The sequence below is a fragment of the Vulpes vulpes genome, chromosome 8, assembly GCF_048418805.1.
Source record: "Vulpes vulpes isolate BD-2025 chromosome 8, VulVul3, whole genome shotgun sequence".
Lineage (NCBI taxonomy): Eukaryota > Metazoa > Chordata > Mammalia > Carnivora > Canidae > Vulpes > Vulpes vulpes.
Genome location: NC_132787.1, coordinates 86,666,839 through 86,693,461, shown reverse-complemented (window position 1 = coordinate 86,693,461; position 26,623 = coordinate 86,666,839). Strand labels below are relative to the sequence as shown.

At 40.2% G+C, this 26,623-nt stretch overlaps 1 protein-coding gene across 2 annotated transcripts in view; it reads right to left on the bottom strand.

Annotated features, from left to right (window-relative positions):
- The window catches only part of SRD5A2 (steroid 5 alpha-reductase 2), a 40,343-nt gene extending 14,435 nt beyond the window's left edge, over positions 1-25,908 (bottom strand). The window contains exon 1 of one of the 2 annotated variants that reach the window (XM_026016019.2): positions 25,548-25,908. In XM_026016019.2, the coding sequence (XP_025871804.1) occupies positions 25,548-25,828 (281 nt within the window). In that variant the 5' untranslated portion in view covers positions 25,829-25,908. The remainder of the gene's footprint in view (positions 1-25,547) is intronic. The other variant, XM_072767376.1, reaches the window with a different exon arrangement.
- Between the last annotated feature and the right edge of the window lie 715 nt (positions 25,909-26,623).

The window sequence follows — 26,623 nt, the reverse complement described above, 5'->3', positions numbered from 1 at the left end:
GTGGGGCTTCTTCCCCTGACTAGCTGTATGGCCCTGGCACCTAACCTCACTCACTACGTCTATCTCTTCATCCACCTGTCTTGTACGGTTGTGAGGATGAAGTGAGCCAAAATATGCAAAGTTCTTAGAATGGAATAAATAATAAGGGCTCAGTAAACGAACTGTTTTTGATAATAATATGTTTATTAGGCATTACCTTTCTATTCAGGTACGAGTGGTCCCTTTGTACTCATTCAGGTCTTTTTTTGTACTCTCAGTACATTTTTAAGTTTCTTCACATAGATTTTGTACAGTTTTTGCTATGTTTCATCCCCAATTTTTTAAATCTCTTTTTGTGTGACTATAAATGGGATTTTCCACTTACCTCTACTAACTGGTTGTTTTACATATAGAAGAAAGCCTTCGACTTTTCTAATATTAATATGTTAATTTTGTTCCCAACCACATCCCAAATTCCTTACTTATAATAATTTTTCAGTTTATTTTCCAAGATTTCCCAGGTATATCAGCATCTGCAAATAATGTTAGATTCCTGTCTTTAAAGGACCCTGGAAGCCTTTTCTCTCTCTCTCTCTCTCCCTCGCTGTCTCTCTCTCTCTCTCTCTCTCTCTCTCTCTCTCTCCTCCTCCTCCTCCTCCTCCTCAAAAAGGTGGGGAGCACTTGGGTGGCTCAGTTAAGCTTCCAATTCTAACTATTGATTTTGGCTTAGGTCATGATCTCAGGGTTGTGAGGTCAAGTCCCGCATCAGGCTCTGTGCTCAGTGCAGAGTCTGCTTGAAATTCTCTCCCTCTGGCCTTCTCCTGGCTTGTGCTCTTTCTATCTTTCTCTAAAATAGATCAATAAAGTAAAAAAAAAAAAAAAAGATTAAGATTTTCAGTGTAAAAGAAAAGGATACATATATAAAATCAAAGAAAATGTAATGTTAAATTTGAATTGGAAATAGGAATGTGAATTCATGACTTTTAATACGGACCCACTCAAAGACCTAGGAGTAATGACACACCAGTAGCAATAAGCACCGGGTCTTCATTTGTAAGTAGTCTTCTCCAAAGGAAGCAGGCCACCAAGGAGAAATAGCTCAATCCATGTCAGAGGCAGGAAAAGTACAAGGTGAGACATTTTTTGGTGTTGGAAAGTAAGGAAATAATCCAAGATTAAAAGGAGGGGATAGGGAGGGGCCCCCAGGTGGCTCAGTAAGTTAAGCGACTGACTCTTGCTTTTGGCTCAGGTCATGATCTCAGAGTCCTGGATTGAGCCCCACATCAGGCACCGTGCTCAGTGTGGAGTCTGCTTGTCTCTCTCCCTCCTTTCCTCTCCCTATCCACCCCTGCACTCTCTCTCTCATAAATAAATAAAATCTTTAAAAATAAATAAGTAAATAATAAAAAGGGAGGACGGGGGTTGTCAAAATTACATAGGTGCCAACTGGGTATCAAATTTGTGACAAACTGGGTATCAAAAAGAATCATGACAACAGTTGATTGTAAACATCTGTAAGCTGCTGGTAAAGGTTAACCTTTACTATCTCATTAGATTCCTGTAAAAATTAAATATGATTATGCAAGGAAAAGTGCCAGACACAGGATAGTTGCTGGATAATTTGTTTCTCTTTCCATTCACAACCTATGAAGCCTTGAGGACTGGAAGGTGGCTTAAGTTCCTATAGGGAAAGGGTCCTGGAAGGCTACAGAAAGGCTATTTTTAAAATGGTGTTTGCATCCCAATGTGGCCTTGTCAGTGCCAACAATGCCCCCAAACTGGTCCTTACATGAAACCACAATTCCAAATCAAATTATGTATCTGCCCTACCCCTAACTTCTGGACTTTTCAAGTCTAAGGCACAGGCTAATCCAAAAGAGTGTGTAATAATCAGATCAGGCTCACGGCTACAATAAACAACTCTAAAGTATCAGAGTTTTCAAAAAATAAAAGTTCATTTCTTGCTCATGCCACAGCACAATGCTGTTCAGGAGAGGTGCTCTGCTCCTCAATCCTGCAGGACTCAGACTCTTCCAGGGCAACTTCCTCCTCTGATCTGCAGACAAACAGAGAGAGTGTGGAGAAGTGTGTGCAGGTTTTCCCAAGGGCCAGGCCACAAGCTAGAAATTGAATACATTACTTCCACCCTCACTCCTCTACCCATCCACCCCACCCACCCACCACCAGCTGCAAGGGAGGCTGGGAAACATAGCCTCGCTGGATTTTCCAGCAGGAAAAGGAAAAGAGAGTTGGTGAAACAGAGCACAAGCAATAGGCTCTGGAAAGCCAGGAGCCCTGGAGAACAAATAAAATCCTTCTGATCAGAATGACTATGCTGCTGGAAAGCTGGAAGCATCTCAAAAAAAAAAAAAAAATTCAATGTAGAAAGTGATAAGAACAATGAAGAGAAAAGAAAAGAGAGTCAAATAGCCCAAGAGGTTGACGAATAATGCCATGAAGGGTTGCTGGTGAGTCTCACTTTCAGATCGCATATATGCCCTAGGAATCAGTTTCCTTGGTTTGGGACCACTTTGCTTTAATTCCCTCCTCCACTGCTAACAACGTTTTCATTCTTCTGTGTTTGTTCTGATACAGAGACTGATAAGTACTCTGTAAATACAAAGTTTTCTATCACTGCTAAGTAAATATTCATTTGGGGGGACTCTTATTGGAAAGGGTTAACTGAAATTGCAAATCCAAATTAAACTAAAGAAACAACCTTTAAAATTACACATCTTCCACAGGCCAACTCATATTTAACTAAGTCTTCTTCAAATATAAATGCTATTGCTAAGATTATCAAGCCTATTGAAGACTTTTCACTAAATGAAATTTTAGATTTCATTGTCAATCAAAATAAATTCAAACTTTATATATAAATACAAGGTTCTCATGTGTATATTTACTTGTTATGTGTAGTAACGACTCCTTCCTTTACCTATGTATGTCCCCCTTCACCCACCACCCCATTGTTTTGCTTTCCTTCACAGCAAAACTCCTCCCAAGAGTTATCTATACTTGCCAACTCTTTGTCTTCTCCCCTTTCTCCCCACTCCCACCATAGAAACTGATCTTGGTGAGACCACCAGAAATCTCTACACTTCCAGATCTGAGAGTCAATTTTCAGTTCTCTTCTTATTTAACAAGTTAATCACTCCATTCTTCTGGAAACACCTCCTTCTCTCAGCTCCTAGCACACCACTTTCTCTTGGTTCTTCTTCTACTTTACTGATTTCTTGTCACTTGCCTTTGCTGATTTCTCTTTATCTCCCTAGCCTCTAAATATTGAAGTACACCATGGCTCGGGACTTTATTTACAAGCCATTGTAGATGTGACCATACTAGACTCATATCTTTAAAAATCATATCCAGAATGGCAACTCCCAAATCTATGTCTCCAGACAGGATGTCTGCAGTCCTTGAACTCAGACTTATATAGTCAATGTCCCCCTAGACGTCTAGTTTAAAGGATATCTCAAACTTAAAATATCCAAACCCAAACCCCTGATCCCCAATCCTTCCCCAAAATTGCACCTCTCTAATCTCAGTAAATGGCAAGTTCATTCTTCCAATTGCTCAGACTGAGGACCTTGAACCACTGTTGACTTCTCTCTCTCTCTCTCTCTCTCTCCTCTCTCCGGCTCTCTCTGTCTCTGTCTCTCTCTCATACTCCACATTAAATCTATTAACAGATCTTGTCAGCTCTACCCTCAAAATATTTCCAGGATTTGACTGCTTCTCTCCCAACTCTATCCAACAGAAAGATAACAAGACAGAAAGATAACAAAAGTTCCAAAACTTGGGAACTTAACAGCATACTTCTAAATAATTTATGGTTCAAAGAGGAAGCTTCAAATGAAATCAAAAACTATATTGAAGTCAATTAAAATGAAAATTACAATATTTTAAAATTTGTGGGACACAGCTAAATCAGTGCTGAGAGGGACGTTTGTTCCACTAAGTGCAACAATAGAAAATAGGAAAGGTTTCAAAGATCCCACCTTAAGAAACTAGGGGAGAAAAAAGAGCATAAAAATCCAAAGAAGGCAGAAGAATGGCAATAATAAAGATAAAAGCAGAAATTGTTGAAATTCAAAACATTAAAACTAACTAAAATGAATAAGACAAAGAGCTATTCTTTGAAAAGATCAATGAAATTAACATACCTCTGAAAGACTAATAAAGAAAAAGAAAAAAAAAGAATAAGAGACACCATCAGGAATGAAACAGGGACTATTATTACAGAACCTGCAAACACAAGGATAATAAAGAAATACTAGGAACAACTCTACATGCACAAATTTGCCAATTTAGATAAAATGAACCAAATCCTTGAAAAACACAGCTATCATAGCTCACTTTAATGAACAGCCCTGTAACTATTGAGAAAAGCCCTGGAACTATTTAAGTCATAATTTTAAAACTCCCCCCTCAAAAAATCTCTAGGTCCAGATGACTTCACTGGAGAATTCTACAAATATTTAAAGAATTAACACCAATTTTACATAATCACTTCATTTTATAAAGCTAGTATTACCCTGATTCAAAAACCAGACCAAGACAGTACAAAAAAGACGCATTAATTCTACAGACCATTAATTCTCATAAATATGAACACAGAAATATTTAACAAGTTGTTAACAAACAGAATTCAGCCGTATATATAAACAATTATGTAGCACGAGTAAGTAGGATTTATTCCAGGGATGCAAGACTGGTTCAAAATTCAAAAACCAATCAATGAAATCAACCACATTAGCAAAATTAAAAAAGAAATATTGTGGTCATATCAGTCACTGTAAAACAAACAAACATTTGATGAATTTTAACACCTAGTAATGATAAAAATGCAGAAAATAAGAATACAGTAAATCTGCCTGAACTTGATAAAGCACATCTACAGGTAACATTACACTGAATGGTCAACGACTGAATGCTTTTCCTCTGACATCATGAACAAGACAAGGTCTAATCTCACCACTCTTACTTAACAAAGTGCTGAAAATTCTAGTCAGTGCAATAAGACAAGAAAAAAAGAAGCAAACATAACAGAAGGGAAGAAACAATACTGTCCCTCTTTGCAAATGACATGATTGTCTCTATAGAAAAATCCCAAAGAATATACCAAAAATACCCCAACCTCCTAATAAGTGAATTCAGCAAGTTTGCAGGATACACCATGTTCAATTATATTTCTACATGCTTTTAATGAACATATGGACACTGAAATTAGAAAAATAAATTAACATTTACAATAGTTCAAAAATAAAATACTTAGGTGCAAATCCAAACAAATATGTACAGGACTTATATGGTGAAAACTACAAAGCATTAATGACAGAAATCAAAGATTTAAATAAATGGAGACATACTATGTTTATGGGTTGAAAGATTCACCATAGTTAAGATGTCAATTCTCCCCAAATTGATAATGATATTCCTATTAAATTCTAACAAGATTTTTTTATAAATATAGGCAACATAATTCAAAAATTTATATTGAAAGGCAAAAGAGTTTTGATAGCTAAAACTATTCTGAAAAGAAGAATAAAGTGGGAGGAATTTATCTACCAGATTTTAAGATCTATTATATAACTACATGAAACTGCAATGGTATTGGTGAAAGGATATACACATAAATCAATGTAACAAAGAACACAGAAACACACCTAAACAAATAGGCCCAACTTATTTTTAATAAGGGTACAAAAGCAATTAAATGAACAAAACATAGCCTTCCAACCAGAAAATTCTCAGAATATAAGGCTAAGCAATGAGGTCTTAGGTTTGACACAAAAGCATCATCCATAAGAGGAGAAAAATCATAAACTGGACTTTGTCAAGCCTTTTTAAACTTTTGCTCTTCATAAGAGCGAAAAAGGATGAAAAGGAAAGCTACATGATGGGAAAAATATTTGCAAACCACATATTTTACAAAAGACTAGAATTTACAATACTAGAATTTAAAAGAACTCTCCAAACTCAACATTAAAAGCAAAAAAATTCAGTTAGAAAGTGGGCAAAAAACACGATGAGTCACTTTACCTACAAGTACATAAGATTTCAAAAATGCACATGAAACAATGTTCAACGTTGTTAGCCTTTAGGAAATGCACATTAAAACCATAATAGATATTATTACACACCTATCAGAATGGCTAAACTAAAAACTGACAACACCAAATATTGGCAAAGATATGAAAAAAATTGGATCATTTGTACATTGCTGGTGTGAATGTATAGCCACTCTATACAGCTTCTTCAAAACCTAAACGTGAATCTGCCATATTACCCAGAAATTGCTTTTCTGGGCATTTATCACAGAGAAATGAAAACATGTTTTCCAAAATTCATATACAAATGTTTATAGCGACTTTATTCATAACAATCAAAGACAGGAAATTCAGATGTCCTTCAATTTGTGGATTATTAAACAAACAAGTACATCCATACCATGGAATACTACTCAGCAGTAACAGAAAGAATTAACAATACACATGACAACCTCGATGAATCTCCAGATAGTTACACCGAGTGAAAAAGAAAAAGCTAATTTCAAAAGGTTACATGCTATATTCTGCCATTTATATGACATTGTTGAAGTCATAAAATATAAAAATGAAGAACAAATTAACGGTTGCCAGGGATTTAGGTGGTGGTGGGAATAGGAGGAAAAGTGAATGTTTAAACACTAGGAATCACCCTGGTGATGGAAGTGTTCTGTCTCTTGACTATACAAAAATGCCAATATTCTGGTTGTGATACTACAGTATAGTATTTGGAGATAACTGGAGTAAAGGTGACACAGGATATCTATGTATTATTTCTAACAATTACATGTGCATCTATAATTATCTTAATAAATACGTAATATCCTATGTGTATATGCCATAATGAATGGTGGCTGACTTGGAGAATCAGTTTTTAACCATGGATGTCTATAGAGATACTTTCTTTGGTTTAAAAGACAGCCCTTAACTTCTACTGGTCAGTGGCAGATATGGTTGAGTATTAAAGCTACTTTACCTACTAAATTAAACTCTCTCAGAGATTTATGAAAGCTCTCTGGAAGATTTTGATGCCACCAGTCATGCACTCACACACAGATCAGTTCTAAGAGCTCAGTTGTATGAAAGGTAACCCAGAACCTGGAATAATTCTTCGGGAAAAAAAATTACTCAGTAAATAAGTACTCAAGAAATATAAAAAGTACTCAGTAAATGAGTATAGATTACTCCAAGTTTTATCCATCATCTTTGTATTTGGTTGTTTCTATTTGGGTAACTGTGGCAAAGTGAAAATGGATGGTGGATACACCACTTCCAAAATACATGACTGTGTTCATTATTTTTTTATTACTGCACAATACACCATCCTAAAACTTAATGGTTAAAAACATCAACAAACATGTGTTTTCACTCATGACATTGTGGCAGGCTTCCCCCTAAGATATAGGGCCAATAGTAGCTCCCTTTTTGTGACCTAGTCTCAAAAGTCACATACCATCACTTTGCCACGTTGTATTTGTCAGAAGCAAGTCACAAATTCTGGCCCCCATTCAAGAAGATGGTAATTGGGTACCATATTTTCAAGGAAATTGTGTCAAAATAATTCATGGGCATATTTTTAAGCTACCACAATGACCTTGGTAACTTAACTCCTCCAAACCTCAGTTTTCCATTGATGAACAGAGGATAATAAGGATGCCACCCTCAGAAGGTAATTAAAAGGATTAAATGGTATAATTGAATATAACTGGTACATATTAGAACTTAACGACTCTTTCTTTCCCCAGCCAAGGGAATATATCAGCTTCTCTTTATAAAGCTGAGGGCCAGCACAAGACCAACAGTGAAGCTGGTCTTTGTGCCCTAGTCATTGTGCCTGTTCACATCACATCTATGAGCCTCTCTCCTACTGATTCCCTTTTATCTCAGGTTCTCAAGATCCTGAGACTCACTCATTTCCAATTGGAAAAACAAATTGTAATCGACATATACAATTGGAAAAAAATCCCACATGCCCTTCAAAAGAATCCAGGTTTGGTTTTTAGACATGTTAACCCAAAGATATATTGCATCTGTTGTATTTGCCCCTAATACTCATTCTTCCTTCTTAGAGTACCTAGCTTGGATCAGCTTCCTATCCTAGCCTGTGAGAGGGCGCATCCTTGTCAGGCTCCTGGGCCAATCAAAACTGGGATAGCCTTATCACACTGGTTGTTTCAGAGATCAGCATGTGACCCAATAAACCCCAATAAGGTTTTGCTTACATTTTTTTGAGAACTGTTCTCCATGTATCCTGGGTCAAAGAGGATGTAAGCTCTTAGATCCTACAGTTGTCTTGCCACCACTTATGGACAGCCTTTCTGAGAACAGAACCCGTAAGGAAGAGCCAAGAGCTGGAGAGAGAAACTGAGTCCTAATGGGATCTTTGGAACCACTGCATCAATCTGGATCTGATGCTGCAATTGTTCAGTCATAAGAGTTAATAAATTCAGGTCCTAACTTCAGCATATTTGAATTGACTTCTCTGTCACTTGGAACTGAAAGAGTCCTGATTAAAGCACCACCACACTGTTCTCTTTTGAAATAAGCATCAAACTTTTCCAAATATAAAGCCAGAATTGGTGAGGGTTTTGGGTTGCATTTAATAATAAAATAGAGTTTCCCCCAAATTTTTCTCTTTGGAGCAGAACCCAAGAGGTTCTTTCCTTATTGGAGCCTCTCTGTATGCCAAAGGCATGGGGCCAACTGGTCCTCTGAGCCCTTGGCTCACTTTTCTCTGTCCTTCCCAAGAAATAACAAACACTGACAATGAATAGTCACTTGTCCGTATATACAAAGATGATACCTGTTATTGTAAATAATAGTTTTAGATATATTAGAGAGTGGGATGTGAAGGCCAAATGCAAAGACAACTAAACACAAAATGAGTCAGTAATACATCCCATCCAAGCTTACATTTTTTATGGACCTTGTGTAGAGTGTTGAATGGTGGCCCCCTAGAAAAGACATATCCATGCCCTAAATCCCTAGAATTTGTGAATATTACTTTATAGCAAAAGAGTGAATATTGTGTTATATGACAAAATATGTGCTTAATTAAGCTTTTTGAAATGATTTTATTTATTTATTTGAGAGAGAGAGAGAGAGAGAACAGAAGCAGAGGGAGAGGGAGAAGCAGACTTCCCGCTGAGCAGGGAGCCTGAGGTAGGACTTGATCCCGGGACTCTCAGATTATGATCTGAGCCGAAGGCAGATGTTTTAACAACTGAGCCACCCAGATGCCCCATAAATTAAGCATCTCGAGAAGAGGAGATTATCCTGGATGTACCCTAAATGCAATCACATTTATCCTCATATAAAAAAGGGCAGAAAAAGAGAAGACAGATACACAGACAAAAGGCAATGTGAAGACAGAGAACAGAGTTGTGACCACAAGCCAAGGAATGCTGACAGCCACCAGAAGATGGAAGAGGCAAGGAATGGATTTTCCTTTAGAGTTTATTCAGGGAGCATAGCCCTGCTGACACCATGATTTCAGACTTCTGGCCTCCAGAATGGTGAGAGAAAAAATTTGCGTTATTCAAGCCACCCACTTTGTGGTATTCCCTGTAGCAGCTACAGGGAACACCTTGCTAGAGCACTATTAAGCCACTGAAGTTAATTTCAGTTCAGACATTTGGTAGAGAAATACCAGTGAAGGTCAACAGACAGCTAATATTTATATAGTGCTTACTCTGTTCTTCGCACACATGAACTCATTTAATCCCTGGAGATAGCTATTATTATAGTTACCCGAGGAGATAGGTATTATTATAATTATCCCATTTTATACTTTAGGAAACTGAGGCACAGTGAGGTTAAGCTAGCCCAAGGTCACACAGCTATGAAGCATCAGAGGTGGGATTTGGTGGAGCTAGCTCCACTAGGTGGAGCTAGTTCCAGAGTTTATGCTCTTGAGCACTCTGCTCTATAGCAGTTACTGTGCAGAAAAGAAGAATCAGTCACATGGGCATTTGTGAGAACATCTGAGGTTCTCACTTCTGGTTGCACTTTCAAATCACCAGAGGGGCTTTAGGAACACTATAAAGAAGAAGCACACTGAAGACAAATTATTCGGAATCTTCAGTATAGAATCTTGAACACCAGCAGTTCTTAAGAGTTCCCACAGATGATTCTAATGTGCAGCCAGGACTAAAAACACTGATACAATAACCTCCAGTTGCAGATTTAACTAATTTTTTCAAGTTGGCATCGACCAGGTGTTTGGCTTCTCCAAAGGCTATGTCTACGCAGAGAAATTAGATTGCCAAACCTAGTAAAACGCCCAGTTCAATAAGACTACATTGTTTTTTCCTGCATGGAGTAGCTGACCATTTCCTATCAAGGGCTGTACCAGGGGAACAATTCGATGTGAGGTTTCCCCTTGGGATCCTGCGACTTCTTCTCATCTTGCTCCAACATCCTACAAGTGAGGATAGTCAGGTCCCATTGTCAACCCCCAGCAGATGTCATCTGGTTTGAATTGTCTAGTGGTCAAGATCCAGTAGATCTTTTTTAATTATGAAAAACATTGAGATGATTAGCTCATGAAAACCTAAAATACAGTAAGCCATTTTTAAGTTTTCTATATATGTGTTTTTATATCTTCATATTTATGTCCTGGTAGTTCTGGGAAACCCTGAAACTGCTCACTCACTCACTTCTCTTTCTTCCCGCTTCTATGTCAATATAGAAGTTCAATCTGAACATATACTGAATTGCCAAACTTTTGAGGAACTTTGAGAGTTGCCTCTGAGTGATAGAAAGATAACCATTACTGCGGTACAACCTCTTACAAGAGACATATTACTACTGACCACTATTTATGCCCTCAAAGGTGAGAATCTGAGTATACAAAGAGAATCAGATCAAACTCTTGGTATGAGTAATTAATCAATTAATTCAAGTAACTAGTCTAACTTTTCTTTTTCTTTAAGTTGATAAATTTGAGGTGGATTTTGGCATTGTGTAGGCATACCTGCTCAGCCACTCATGCTAACTGCTCATGACCAAATAAATAAATTGTAAATGGAAACATGGGGTGGTTTCCAGCTTGAAGCACAAAGTTCAGCAAGCCTATTATTGTAGGCTCAGGGCAAGACATGTTCACTGTTGGACACAAACACATCATTTCTGTAAGCGCAATTTTGCATCCTTTATTTCTCATTGTTTGCAAAAAGAAATTTCTGGTTTTCTAATTCCAGCTGTTCGGCTTCATACTGCAGCTTAGATTTATAGGGCTTCTCATGTGGTTTGCAAACTGTTTTATATAGCCATGTGTCAATGAGGCCTATATAGTGCCATCATTCTGAGAATCTCTGAGAGGTTTCTACCTTCATTTAAATATTGTCCTGGGACTCAGTAGCCCTGATCAAAGGGCACAACTTTCAAAGATAGATCTGCCTCAGTGCATCTCCCTCCTACATCTTCATTCCATCGTTCATGCCGATGAAAAAAGAAAAAGCCTTTTCTGAGGTCTCTGTGGCAGAATTTACCACGTGAAAGTTTCAGATAAGTCACTCATAAGCATCTGCTGATATCTCCCACACTCTATTCTCCATCTTATACTTTTAAGGCCACCTTGCCAGCAATAGCTACATGGAGCCACACAACTCCTACAAAAGAAACCACCATTCTCCTATCATGCTGAGCTCTCCACAAGTTCAAGAATTTATAACATGGGACCTAAAGGTCATTGCACATTAAGCCTGAGAATGGTAAAAGCAATAGGGTCATAATGAAAAAAAGGAAACTGTTATGGGTTGAATATCTGTGTCCCTCAAAATTTCATATCTTGAAATCTAACCTAAATCTAATACAATGTGATGGTATTTGGAGGTGGGGCCTTTGGAGGTAATTAGGTAATAAAGGTTGAACTTTTGTGAACAGGATTAGTGCCCTTATTAAATGAGGCCAGAGAGCTAACTCACCCTATTCCTACCATGTGAGGATACAGCAAGAAGTCAGCCACCTTCAACCCAGAAAAGAACTATCACCTAAACTGGACCTTGCTAGCACCATGATCTTAGACTTCCAGCTTCCAGAATTGTGAGAAATAAATTTCTGTTTTTGATCAGAAATTTGATCAGATCTGTTTTTAACCACCCCAGGTCATGGTGTTTTGCTATAGCAACCTGAACTGAGACAGAAACACTCTGAACAAATTGGTGGAAAGTTTAGAAACACAAACCAATGAGCTTTGGTATAATAACACTGAGTGCAAGCAGAAGCCACTAAAACCAGCAAGTCAACAAGCACTGAAAATGATCAAATTCGCAAAGATAAATGTTAAACCCCATTGGAAGGACTTCTGCTTCCAGTCAAGATGAAGTGACAAGGATTAGACTTACCCTCCAGGCTGAACAACAAAAATACAAAACAACAAGACAAATTCTATGAAATAATGATTTACAAAACATTGAACATCAGGCAATGAAAGACAAGGATCCCTGAGAGAGACACACAAAGATGATGTGAGCCTTATAACTGATCCAGGTTATTTCTTTGAAAGAATTTTCCTTCTCTGAGAAGGGAATCTCAGACAGAGGTTTGAAGACTTGCTGCACTGAGAAAACACAACTGAGATTCCAGATCAATACATCTAGAAGTCGAAGGACAAAGTAATGAAGATGCAAGAGATACAAAGAGACCTGCAGAGAATACTTAAGTATTCAGCAAAGCCTTAATTAACATACTTATATAAGGAAGGGATCACTCAAAAGGACTAAAGGGAACAATGCCCAGTGCTCACACATGATCAACCAGACAGACAGAGAAAGTCATAATACATGGAACATTGGGTAGAGTATTCATAAAGGCCTTACCTCAGAGGAGAGAATTAATTAGCCTTGTCACTAGCACTCTTCTAGAACCACTGAAAAAAAATTAGATCAAGACCTGAAAGGATCAAATTATTTCCAAGTAATTCAACTGCATCCCAGAGTAGAGCTCAAGAATATTTATAGGAATACAAAAGTATTTAACACCCAAGAAGCTACATCTGACCATCCAATCAAAGACTAAAGACTGCCAGGTATGCAAAGACACAGGAAAACACCCATATTTTGAAGAATAATCAATCAAAACTGACCTAGAAATGACTCAGATGTTAGAATTAGCAGACAATGACATTAAAATAGCTATTATAATTGTCCCAGTTATGGAATGAATAAGTCATGGGGATAAGAGGTATATAGTCAATAGTATTGTAAAGCATTGTATGGTGACAGATGGTAGCTACACTATGGTGAGCACAGCATAATGTATAAACTGGTTAAATCACTATGTTGTACACCTGAAACTAATATAACATTGTGTGCCAACTGTTCTTCAATTTAAAAAAAAACCAGCTATTATAACCGCATTCCACATGTTCACAAAATTAAGTAGAAGCATAGAAGATAGCAGAAAGACGAAAATCACACTTCTAGTGATTAAAACTACCATGTCTGAGTTGAAAATATCCCAGATGGAATTAAGAAGATAAGACAACGCAAAAGAAGAGACTATGAATTGAAGACATACCAATGGAAACTACTCAAAATGAAATAACTGAAAAAAAAAAAAAAGAATAAAAAAAAAGGAGTATCAGTGAACTCTGGGATGGTTTTATACATGCATAGGTCTCATAGATATGTAATTGCAGTTTCTGAACAACAGGAGAGAGAAGAAGGGAGATGAAGAATATTGCATAAAAATGGTCCAAATTTGATGAAAACCTTGTCTATGGATTTAAGGAGTTTAAAGAACCCCAACATTAAAGTCATGAAGAAAACTACATCAAAGAATATAATTGCTCTAAACCAATGATAAGGAGAAAACAATAAATGTAGACAGAGATAAAAAGACACAGGTATAGAGGAACAAAGATATGAAGGACAGCCAATTTCTTTTTATAAGATTGCAAGCAAGATGACAGAGGAGTAACATCTTTAAAGTACTGAAAGGACAGCTGTCATTCTAGAATGCTATATCCTAGAAATATATATCTTCAGGAAAAAAAGGAGACATAAAGATATTTTCAAATATTCAATCTAAAAGAACTGTTCTAAAAGAGCTAAAGTTCTTTAGGTGAAATAAAAAATAATCCCAGATATAAATATGGACCAATCCCCAAAAGTGAAGAACATCAGAAGTGGCAACTACGCAGGTAAATATATAAGTTTTTTATTATTTAAATCCCTTTAAAAGATAACTGACTACTTAAAAAATAATAGCAATATGGTGGAACTTTTTGAAGCATGTATATAAGTAAAACAAATAATGACAATCACATACATTTTAAGAGAAAAAATGGAAGTATTTATTTCATATTCTTCTACTGTACATGAAGTGGTATAATAATACTTGAAGACAGGATGCCTGGGTGGCTCAGTTGCTTAAGTGTCTGCCTTCAGCTCAGGTTATGATCCCAGAGTCCCACATCAGGCTCTGCACCAGGAGCCTGCTTCTTCCTCTGCCTATGTCTCTGCCTCTCTCTGTGTGTCTCTCATGAATAAATAAATAAATAAATAAATAAATAAATAAATAAATAAATATTTTAAAAAAGAAATTCATAGCAATAAATGCCTATATTAGAAAAAGGAGGTCTCAATCTGTCTTAAGAAACTAGAAAAAGGAGAACAATTAAACCCAAAGCAGAAGGAAGATAAATATAAATATCAAAACAGCAAACAAATGAAAAGAAAACAGAAAAGTTAACATAGAAACTCAATGAAACTAAAATCTGGTTTTTTGAGAAGATTAATAAAATTGATAAAGCTCTAACTAGAAGATGGGGAGGTAGTGAGGAGACATAAATTACTATTATTAAGAATGAGAGGGGTGACATCCCTCTAGATTCTACAGATATTAAAAGGATATTTGTGTGTTGACAATTTGCCAAGTAATATGATTACATTCTAAGGGATCTTCAACATCCTAACTCAAAGTATCATTAGGAGAGGTGACAATTTCAGGAGCTAGTGATGTCATAGTGGCTCAGTAAAACAGAATTTACACATAAATGGTGACTTCCCTCAAAGCAGTGCCTACTTGTAGGAGTGTCTTGATCTCTAAGGACATTTAATTCCCTGGTCAGTTTGGAAGGTACTTCTTAAAATCTTATAATATCAGTCTTATTTCTTCTATTAAGTTTAGTAGGACTTAAACCACTAAACACTGAAAATATTACAAGAAAAATGCAAATGCAGGGTGCCTGGGTGGCTCAGTTGGATGAGCGTCTGACTCTTTATTTCAGTTCAGGTCATGATCTCTGCTCAGGTCATGATTTCACAGTAATGAGGTCAAGTGAGGAGTTGCTTGAATTATTTCTCCCTCTGCCTCTCCCCCCCCACTCTCTCTCCCTAATAAATAAATAAATCCTTTTAAAAAAGAAAAAAATGCAAACCTGAAGTATCAGCTATTTACATCATTTTGTACTCCAATCATTATCAATTTTAATTCATATATGTTGATGTGGATTTTTCAGAATGCAGGTCTATTTTTTTTTTTTACTAAATGACTTTATATATTTATTTTCATCGTGTAATCCAAAAACTAATATTTTTAAGTATACATGATATTCAATCCTATTGATTATAATCAGCACTCAATTATAGAGCATTTAAGTAAATTTTAGTGTTTCACAGTTGTGAATAGTAACACCGTAACTTTATATAAATTGATTTCTTTCTTTTCAATTATGTCCCTTCAATATTTCCCCTAAATGAAATTCCTGGGGGGGAAAAAACACACACAAAAAAATGAAAAAAGTGAACAGTTTTTCAGCTATTATTAAACATTGCCAGATTAGCCTCACAGAAACTTAGAGCAATTCTCAGGGCCACACATATATATAATTTTCTCATGGGTCCATCTACAGTTTTTTAAAAAATCTTTATTGAGGTATAATTAAGAACCAACTGCACATATTTAAAGTATGTAATCTGATAAATTCAGAAACTATCATGATATCAAATCCCAAACGCATCCATCACCACCAAAAGTTTGCTCATACCCTTGTTTATAATCCCACCTCCTATCCCTCTTTTTTCCCTAGGAAACCACTGATACTTTATATACTCTAGATTAGTTTCAATTTCATAGAATTTTACATGTATGGAATCATAAGGCACTTTTTTTCGCTTGGTTTCTTTTACTCAGAATAATTATTTTGCATTTCATCCCATGTTGTAGCTCTCATCAAATAGTTCATTCCTTTTATTTTTATTGTGAGTAGTATTCTATTTTATGGATTCAACACAGTTTATTTTCGCCGGTTGATGGACATTTGGGTTGTTTCCAGGTTTTGACTACCACAACTAAATTTGCTACAAATATTTGCATACAAATCTTTGTATAAATATGTGCTTTTATTTTTATTGGGAAAATAGCTAGCAATGGAATGGCTAGGTCATATGGTAGGTTTATGTTTAGCTTCTTAAAAGACTGCCAAAATGTTACTCAAAATGACTGCTGTTGTAATTCCCATCAACAATGTAGATGAATTAGTATGGTCAGTCTTTTTAGTTTTTAGCCATTCTAGTGGATGCATAGTGGTATCCCATTTTGCTTTAACTTACGTTTCCCTACCAACTAATGATGTTGAGCATCTTTTCATGTTTTGTTTTTGTTTTTAAAGCTATTTATTTATTTATTTATTTATTTATTTAAGATAGAGAGAGAGAGAGAGGAAGGGAGGGAAGAAGGGAGGGAGGGAGGCAGAGACACAGGCAGAGGGAGAAGCAGGCTCCATGCAGGGAGCCTGACATGGGACTCGATCCTGGGTCCCCAGGACCAGGCCCTGGGCTGAAGGTGGCACTAAACCACTTAGCCACCCGGGCTGCCCATCTTTTCATGTTTTTATCTGCCTTTATGTTTTCTTTAGCAAAGTATCTGCTCATATCACATGATGCAAATGCAATTCGTTAAGGAAAGAACAGTATTTTCAATGAATGATGCCAAAACAATTGGATACACATACACAAAGGAAGAAGAACTTTGATTCATACTTCTTACATTAAAAAAAAAAATTAACTCAGGGCACCTGGGTGGCTCAGTTGGTTAAGCATCGAACTCTTGATTTCAGCTCAGGTCATGATCTCAGGATTGTGAGATTGAGCCCCACATCAGGCTCAGCACTGGGCATGGAGCTTACTTAAGATTCTCTCCCTTTCCCTTTGCCCCTCCTCCATCTAAAAAAATTAACTCTAGATGGATCATATACTTAAATGTAAAACCCAAAACTATAAACCTTTTATAAGGACGCATAAGAGAAAACCCTGTGACCTAAGATTAGGCAAAAATTGCTTAGCTTGACATTAAAAGCACACACAAAAACAGAAAAATTGGATGGCATTTAAATTTTAAACTTCTGATTTCCAAAAAACATGGTCAAGAGAATGAAAAATAAAAGCTACACAGACTGGGAGAAAATACCTGCAAAGCATGTATCTGGTAAAAGATTTGTATCTGGAATATATAAGGAACTTTCAAAACTTGATAATGTGAAAGAAAGGACCCAATACTCTAATATTTAGATTTGTTTATCAGATTTGGGCAAGTAAAGAACATTTACTGGGAGACTGAGGGAGGCCTTATACTGTTGTTACAGAGAGCAGTCAGGGGCAGGAGAGAGAAATAGACACCAAACACAGAAAAGGATCAAGGGATGTTTCACAGTCAGATAGGAAAAAATGTCAAAAGATTGTTGCCTGTTTTCTTCACAGCAACTTCTAGGATCAGCCTTGACAACACGCCCCAAGTATAATAGAAGGGTTTTGAAAAGAGCTTGGAGCCTGATTAAGGTTTGGATAGTAGAACTAGATATTATGGCATATATTCAAATGATATTTGGTATTAAAAAGAGGAGAGGCATTCCAAGTCAGAGTATATGAAGCCCTGGGCAATTTTAAGTCATAGAACCTCAGGTCCCTTTTCCTGACTGAGCATCACCTTCTCACCCACAGATCTGGGAAGAGACCATCCTTTGCAGGACCAGCTCAGGTGCGTGCCCATCACTACCACTCACCCTCACCAGTCACTGCAATCAGATGGAGTGCAGTCATTTGCGAAATAGCATTAATGATAGTGATTGTCTCAAAGACAAAATGAGATAACCAATGTAAATCATGTAACATAATTCCTGGAACACCCAGAGCTCGATAAATATTGGTTCCCCCTTCCATTTCCCTCTTCTCTAACCAAATGGAAGGCAAATTGCACTGCTGGCCCCAGTTCACAGGGTTTTTAAATTTAGAGCTCCTAGGCTGAGCTCTTATTAAAGGATCCTGGGTTAAGCACGGAGACTTTTTAAACAACTTGATTCCAGATTTTGATGGCCTCATTGCCATATGTGGCAGGGAGTGAAAAAGCAGAATGAGAGGTGCTGCAGGCTCCAGAACCAAGTTGCCAGGCTCTGGCAAAAATCAATAGGTAGACAACTTTTCTATTCTATCTAGAAATAGAAAAGTATTCATGACCACCCCCCACTCCCCACGCTGGCTGAGGGCCCATCATGAGAGTATCAGCTCCTGGCCTTTCCGCTGTCCCTCACTTACTCCTCCTTAGCGAAAAAGTGAATTGCCTGCTTGGTGAACTTAAAAGCAGCACCTCTCCAGAGGTGTGTACAGCTCAGCCCATCTCTCACTCTAATGTCTTTTCAGAACAGGCTCCACTGGGAAAAGCCTGTGGTTGTTCAGCTGTGAGCATTGCTGGATATTTTTTGAGGTACAGTGTTAGCAGGCCCACATGATCTAAAATGCAAGCCATATTGCCCCAAATCAACTTTAATTAACTCTAATAAGGGTGGTCATTTTTGCTGAATTCCTAGGTTTAACTCCCAGTTGGTTCTGAACTTGGGTGGGGGAGAGGAGAACCCTCTATTCTGTGCAAACTCAAGCACAGACAAACACCAGAGACAGCACATTCAGTGGCATGATTGGGTCCCCCTTAGGTCTCCCTCAATTTGCATTTTCCCACCTGCTCTAGTCCTCTCAGACTGACATCACCACCGCCAACTTTCACACCAGAAAGAATGATAGACACGTGGGACACCTGGGTGGCTCAGTGGTTACGTGTTTGCCTTCGGCTCAGGTCTTGATCTCAGGATCCTGGGATCAAGTCCCACGTCAGGCTCCTCGCAGAGAGTCTACTTCTCCCTCTGCCTATGTCTTTCATGAATAAAGGAATTTTTAAAAAATGATAGACATATAACGATGACTCTTTCTTGCATTCCTTCCAGAGGGCAAGCCCCAGGTGTAGTATTTCTGTGTCTCTCACAGGACCTAGCATGGTTCTGAGCATGTGGAGCTCTGATAAAGAATCAGAACACTGGGTTCAAGCCCCACTTCACCCCTTCCTAGCCATGTGATTTTATATACATTACTTAACCAATTTGGATCACTGTTTGCTCACTGTATTTATTCTTTTTAAGTGACATTACGTTAGAAGGAGCTTTTCTTCAATGTGGCAAAAATGAAACAGTCAAGATCTTTAAAGCTGGTTTACATTTTTGGCAAACAGCTCTGCATTTTTCAGATGTGCTTATAATGTCATCTCATTTAAAATGTAAACCCCAAGACTACTACTATTTGCCACAAGTGTTCAGATAAAGGACTTGGAACCTAGGAATTTTCAGAAAAAGATATTACTACCAAATTCCTATTTAAATGTACCAGAAATGTTCTAAAATTTGCCCACTGCTTTGCTACAGGATTTAACAAAATTTAATCATAGTATTACCAGGAATACAATCAATTAACTGATTGTAAAGCTATGCCATTCATGGTTTTCTTAAGGAGGAGCTGGCAAGAACTGGGGCCCACAGGCCAAATACTGCCCACTCCCTGGTTTTGTAAATAAAGTTTTATTGGTACACAACCACACTCATTTGTGTACATATTATCTGTGGCTGCTTTCACGCTACAACAGCAGCGTATGATAGTTGTAACAGAGACTGTATGCTTGTGAAGCCTAAAAGAGTTACAATCTGGCTTTTCTACAGAAAAAGTTTGCTAACCCTCATTCTAAAGAATCTTTCTTTAAATTAAAAAATATATATATGTGTGTGTGTGTATACATAAAAATCCCCCCAAATCTATATATATAGATTTTATGTATATGTACATATATACATTTTAAATATATATGTGTGTATATATATATAAAGTCCCCCCCAAAAAAAATCTTTCAGCTAATCTTACTTGATCAAATTATGTCTCAGGAATGTCCTTAACACATGATTAAGTGACTACAAGAATATGGCTTGCCCTGCATGGGCCTTTCTTCTCAATCTGCAAGAGAAGAAATTTTTCTAGGTGGTTTCCAGTGTGGGCATCAATCAATACTCTGACTCTCAGCCAATGAGTAATTTCCTTCATGAGGTTTTTGGAGAGTTTTCTTGAGTTTTTATTATTTTGTTTTATATTTAAAGACACATTTCTCAGGTACCTGGGTGGCTCAGTCAGGTAAGTGTCTGCTTTGAGCTCTGGTCGTGATCTTGGAGTCCTGGGATTAAGCCTCACATGCGCTCCCTGCTCAGCTGGGAGCCTGGTTCCTTCTTCCTCTGTCCCCTGCCCCCCACCTCATGCTCCCTCTCTGCCTCTCTCTTTCTCAAATAAATAACTAAAATCTTTTTTTAAAAAAGACATATTTCTCTTTTTTTAAGTTGAAATGTTGTTGACACACTATGTTACATTAGTTTCAGGTGTACAACACAGTGCTTTGACTACTTTATATATTATGCTATGTTCATCACTAGTAGAGCTACAGTCTGTCACCATACAACACTATTATAATACCACTGACTGTATTCCATGTGTTGCACCTCTCATCCCAGTGACTCATTCATTCCATTACTGAAAGCCTGTATTTCCCATTCCCCTTCACTCGTTTTGCTCATTCTCCACCCCCTCTTCTTGGGCAGTCATCAGTTTGTTTCCTTCATGAGGTTTGATTACATCTGAATATTTGAGACATCTGCATCTCTTATGAGATTGGAGAAGTATTGGCAAGGTTCATCAGGAGACTCAAATTCCAGCCTCCTCTGCCGCTCATTGACTAAACCTCTTGGTGCTTTACTTCTATAAAATGAGGATGCTGGACAGATGAGGATGAAGTTCCCTTAAAGCAGATAATTATGGTCAGGTGTGTGTAGTGCATCGTAGAAGGCCACACTGGCTGCTATGAAAACCCAAGGAATGGTACCACACCTGGATTTACAGGGAAGGGACTCAGAGAAGGCTTCTTAGAGGAAGCAATCCTGATCTGAGTTTTGAAGAACAGGAAAGAATTCATGCTGTTGGAAGAATGAACTGACAAATAAAGCAAAAATGCATCTCATAGAAGCCATCATTTTATTTGGCTAACTAGGAAATGTCATCTGTTTCAACATCTAAGCCTCAGGAATGATCTAAGTTCAAACAGACTCTAATGAGTCTGTTACACCTTGTTTCTGGATACTCATCATGAAAAGTCACTCTGCAAGCAACTTTTCACAATGTAGTCCTCTTTTTTGTGAAAAGATATTTCTTTTCCTTCTTCAGCTAAATATCAAATCTTGAAAAAGATATCAACTGCCACAGACATAGGTGGTATGATGATCATTGCATGGGATACAAAGGCTTCTTGGGAAAATGAAGATCAATCAGAGAGTATGAGCAAAGAAAGGATCATTCCAGGGCTATGGGCAAGGTCAACGAAAGATAACTGACTTCACACAATTTTGGCAGTGGATTAGACAATATGCTTACACAGCAATCATTGTCATGTGGCTAGACCATCCAAACATTCACAACAATAGATTCTGAAAGGAGGAGAATTATCTCAGTTGACCTAGCCATGCAATCTCAGCAGTGATTTCTAAGTAGTCACTGGCTCTCCCACAATCCTCATCACCTGCACCAATGTCAGAGGTAGAACTCATTCATGCATTCAACAAATTTAGTGAGTACCAACTATGTAATACCAGCACTTTTCTATACACTAGGGACATAGTCGTGAACAGATGAGACAAAAACCCTTGCCTTTGTGGAAGTTAAATTCTAGTGTGTGATTTTTGGATGGAGAAAAGTACAAAGAGTTTTAACTTCTAACCAAAAAGACGTATTGCTGTTCTGCACAGTCCTGAAGGAACATTTTGTAAAAGAGTCCAAGCCACCCGTGAGCCAGCCTTCCTCCTGATCCCTTGTCCCTTCATCTCAGTCTCTGTGTCACAGCAATTTGCAGAACACAGTAAAGTCAAGGCAGTCTGATGCTTTTTTCTTAACGCACCCTCATTATCAAGCCACATGACTCCTAAAGCCTCAAAACAAAAATGTTCATAGGCCCTGAACCACTTCTGGAAATCTTGGCTGAGAAAACACACCTAACTTCTGAAAAGAATTCAGGTTGCAAAAATGTGCATCACTTTAAACTACCTTCCCTCCTGCAAAATAATGGGGCGAATTAAATGCCCAACTATAAATTAATGGATAGGTAAATTATTGCTTTTACATAAGATGACATCACATGCATCCATTAAGATTATATTTACAAAGATCCTATGATAATGTGGGAAAACACTTATTATAAAATATTAAGTAACCAAGCAGAACAAAACTATATATCTTCAATACAACAAGCATGTGTAAAAATCAACTAAGAAAAATAAAAGCCTTGATGGAAATGTTCCAAAACATTAACCACTGATGTACTTAGGTGTTGAAATTATGGGTGTTTTCTACTTTTTTGTATTTTCCTTTTGTTCTTTAGTGAATATTTCTTATCATCAGAATTTTAAAAATAATAATTCAAGTATAGAACAGCTTATCATGGTAGCTAAGAGCCTGAGATCTTATTCAGACTCCCTGTATCTGAACTATGTGTGGCTCCTCAAATTACTGTGAGACCTTGGGCAAATTATTTAAACTTTTCTCCTCCTTAGTTTTTCACCTGCAAAATGGGGGTGAAAATAGTGCCTCTCTACACAGGTTGGTGTGAGGATTAGTAGATGATTCATGAAGAGTGCTCAGCAGAGTATAACATCTCATAAGCACTCTAAATAACAGATTCAAGACTCCAGTGGCCTCAAAGAAAGAGCTCACACAAGAGAGAAGGTGGACACACATTACATTTTCACATCTCAGGAACAACTAACCCAGAGCTGTGTTTTCAGTGGATAATTCTCCCTCAGTCAGAATCAATCCCCAAATCCTTGACGTATAGTTTAAATTTTCTCCTGAAGAAGATGGACAGTATGTCCATACTTATTTTGTGGGTAATTACTTCCTTGGTCTTTGTTTCTTTTTTAATGTACTGGTCATCATTTATTGTGCACAGTAACTTTTATTTTCAAAAACAAGTCTGAAAATAAAAATAAAAATAAATAAAAACAAAATAAAATTAAAAATTAAAAAAACAAGTCTGAAATTATGTTAATAGGACTATCAGAAAATACTAATCATTACTTTAAGAGGAAATGACCTCATAAAAATACTGTTTATGGTGCTGACAGTTGTTAATTTGAAGATAGAAGCAATTGTCTGATAGAATCATATTTTTTGTCAAATGTTGGTTCCAAAAACAGTGAAATGAAAAGCTAGCCTCTTAACTCCTGCACTCAACGTCCTTTTTTTTTTCTGTACAAATTAAACCATTTAAATCTGAGTAAGATAATGTGGTTGTTCATTAAACCTGCACCTTGTCCACAACAGACTTTTAGTAAATATTTGCCGGAAGGACACCCATTTCTGAAATTTTAGTTCTTATGGCTAATCTTATGGCTAATACTCATCTTTTTAAAAGAATGAGAACTCAGTTCAGATTGCATAAATGTTCCTTGTCTGAGGAAAGCATCTGCATCCTACAGACCAACTGGAAAGCCAAGGCTCTGGGTGAAAGCAGTAACCTCTGCCTCTAGACTTCTTCCAGCCTACTGCTACCTACAGGTCCAGGTCCTGGGCCTGAGCCGTGGCCTCCAGCCCAGTCATCTCTGCTGCAGACAGGCTGCCCCACAGCTCATTCTCCTGCCTAAAGGGCATTTGAGCAACTCAGAGTTTTTCCATAAACTGACCTTTGTATTATTAGAGCCTTTAGGAAATTTTTCTTAGAAACCAGAGACCCACGGGATCCCTGGGTGGCGCAGCGGTTTGGCGCCTGCCTTTGGCCCAGGGCGCGATCCTGGAGACCCGGGATCGAATCCCACGTCGGGCTCCCAGTGCATGGAGCCTGCTTCTCCCTCTGCCTGTGTCTCTGCCTCTCTCTCTATCTCTCTGTGACTATCATAAATAAATAAAAATTAAAAAAAAAAAAAAAAGAAAGAAACCAGAGACCTCCCTTCAGCCCCTTAACAAGTTTTTCCCTCTATTCCAACTACCTTTCCAACTTAATAAATTTGTGGATGGCTTCACCCCCTTTACTATCCTACATTCTTAGTTCCATGTTAGCTTTACATCTCAGAAATGGTGAAATGTACATCGGCCCAATAAAATAATGAAATAACAAAACAAACAAACAAAAAGATCGCATAAATATTAAATCTTGACCGATAAAAGAGATCCAGAGGACAAGGCAGGTTAAAATGCGTTTCTTTACAACTCCTGTCTTGAAATGAGGCATCCTTATGAAAAAAAAAAGAAAAAAAAAGGAGTTGTGCCTTTCAGCTTCCCTCATTCTTTACCCTAATTTCCAATCTAGACTTCCTTGATCTTTGACCCTAGAAATTCTCAATTCAAAAATAAGGCTGTGCGCCTGGTCGTCCTTGGTTTGGTTTGGCAACTTTCCCGCCGTGGAGTCTCCTCGCGCGGAGTTTGTCTGCGTAACGCGGGGAACGTCCTGAGCGGCGGAGAGCCACGGGCTGAGACCCAACCTCGCGGGGCGCCCGCTGCGTGGTCTCGGGGGAGCCCCCCGCCGCGCTCAGCCCCGGCTTCTGGTCTCCCAAGCGGGGAGATGCCAAACGCGGAGCGCGCAAGGGGACAGTGGCCGCTGCGGACCACAGACAGGGAAGGAGTGTGCGCGCCGGGCACCTTGCTCGGGCGCTCTTCCCTCCCCCCCGGGGCCCGCAGTCCTTCTCCAGGCTCTCCTTATAGACCAGGAGGCAAAATTGCCCGCAATTTGGGATTCCTAACTCGGAAGACCGTTTGAGCCGCGCAGCACCCGCGACTCTTCCTCGCTTGCGTCCCGGGAGCTGTCCAGGTAGAGCGGTGGGGGCCCGCGCGGCCCCTCGGCGCGCAGGGCGCGGGCAGGCGGGGCGGCCCCTTCGCATCCTCTCGCACCGGCCCAGGCCCGCGAACACCCGGTCAGCCGCCCCTCGGAGCCGGGTTTCCTTCGGGAGATGCGGCTCCGCAGACTCCCTCCGGCTCCCAGCCGCAGCCCGCCCGCGCCCCGCCAAGGAAAGGTGTCGGAAGCTGCAGCGGGGAGAGGGGCTCGAGCTCCCGCCCCGCCGCAGCCGGCGGATCTGCCCCGCGACGGCTGCTCGCCCGGGCCCGGGGCGCTCCCGGGGGCGCCGCGCTCCTGGACGCCGAGAGCCGGGCCGCCGCCGCGCCCGCAGGGGGCAACCGCTACCTGTGGAAGTAATGCGCGCAGAAGAGGCCCAGGAGCACCGTCGCAGGCTGGCCGAGGAGAGCGCGCGGCTGCCGGGCGAGGATCCCCGCGGGCACCGCGAAGGAGGGCAGCTCCTGCAGGAACCAGGCGGCGCGCGCGGGCAGGCGCGGGGCGGCGGGCGTCAGGCCCTCCGAGTACTTCCCGTAGCCCGAGGGCTTGGCCAGGCACAGGACCAGGGCCCCCATGGCCGCCAAAGCGGCGCTGCCTGCCAGCACCGGGCTCTGCTGGCAGCGAATGGGCATCGCGCCGCGCTCCCCGCCGGGGCCGGGGCCGGTGCCGGGGCCGGGGCCGGGGCCGGTGCCGGTGCCGGTGCCGCCGCCCGCGCACAGGCGAGCGCGGTCTTCACGGCCCCTTTATGGGGCGCTAGACGCCACCCTGCGTCCGCCCCTTCGGCCTTGGCTCCCGCCCTTCCATCCTGCCCGCGGCCCCGCGCGGCCAGCCCTCGCCCGGCTCAGCGTCGATGCCCCGATGCCCCTGCCGCAGCGCTGGCGCCAGGGCAGGACCGCGGGTCCTGGGGGCCCCCGCCGGCGCGCCCACCTCGCCACCGCCTTGCACCGGCGCCCCCTTGAGCTGCCCTTCGAAGACCCGCTCCTCGCCCCTCGCCCTCTGCGGCTGCAGCTCCTAGGACTAGGAACTCAGGAGAGGAACTAAATCACGGGGCGATTGAGCCCACGGTCTGTGCCGCCGCCTCGAGCCTCCAGATCCGCCCCGAGCCCTCCCTGCCCCCGCTCCCACCCGACCCCGGGCTCGGCCTGCAGCGCCTCCCGCGCGCGCCACGCCGTCTGCCCAGGGCCTCGGTGCTCCTTGGCCACGCTCGGTCGGTGGCCCCTCTGCCCATCGCCCCCGGGGCCCTCGGTCCTCCGCGGTCGGCCCCTGTCGTGCTGGTGCGCCCTGGGCCGCCCGCCTCCGTCCACGAGGCGCGCCCCCAGCGCGGGGGCACCAGCCAAGCTTGCGGCCCGAGTAGTGAGGCGTCGGTCCGCCCTGGCCTCCCCGCCGCCCCCGGATCCCGGCAGCCGCACGACCCCGGCTAACGTCCA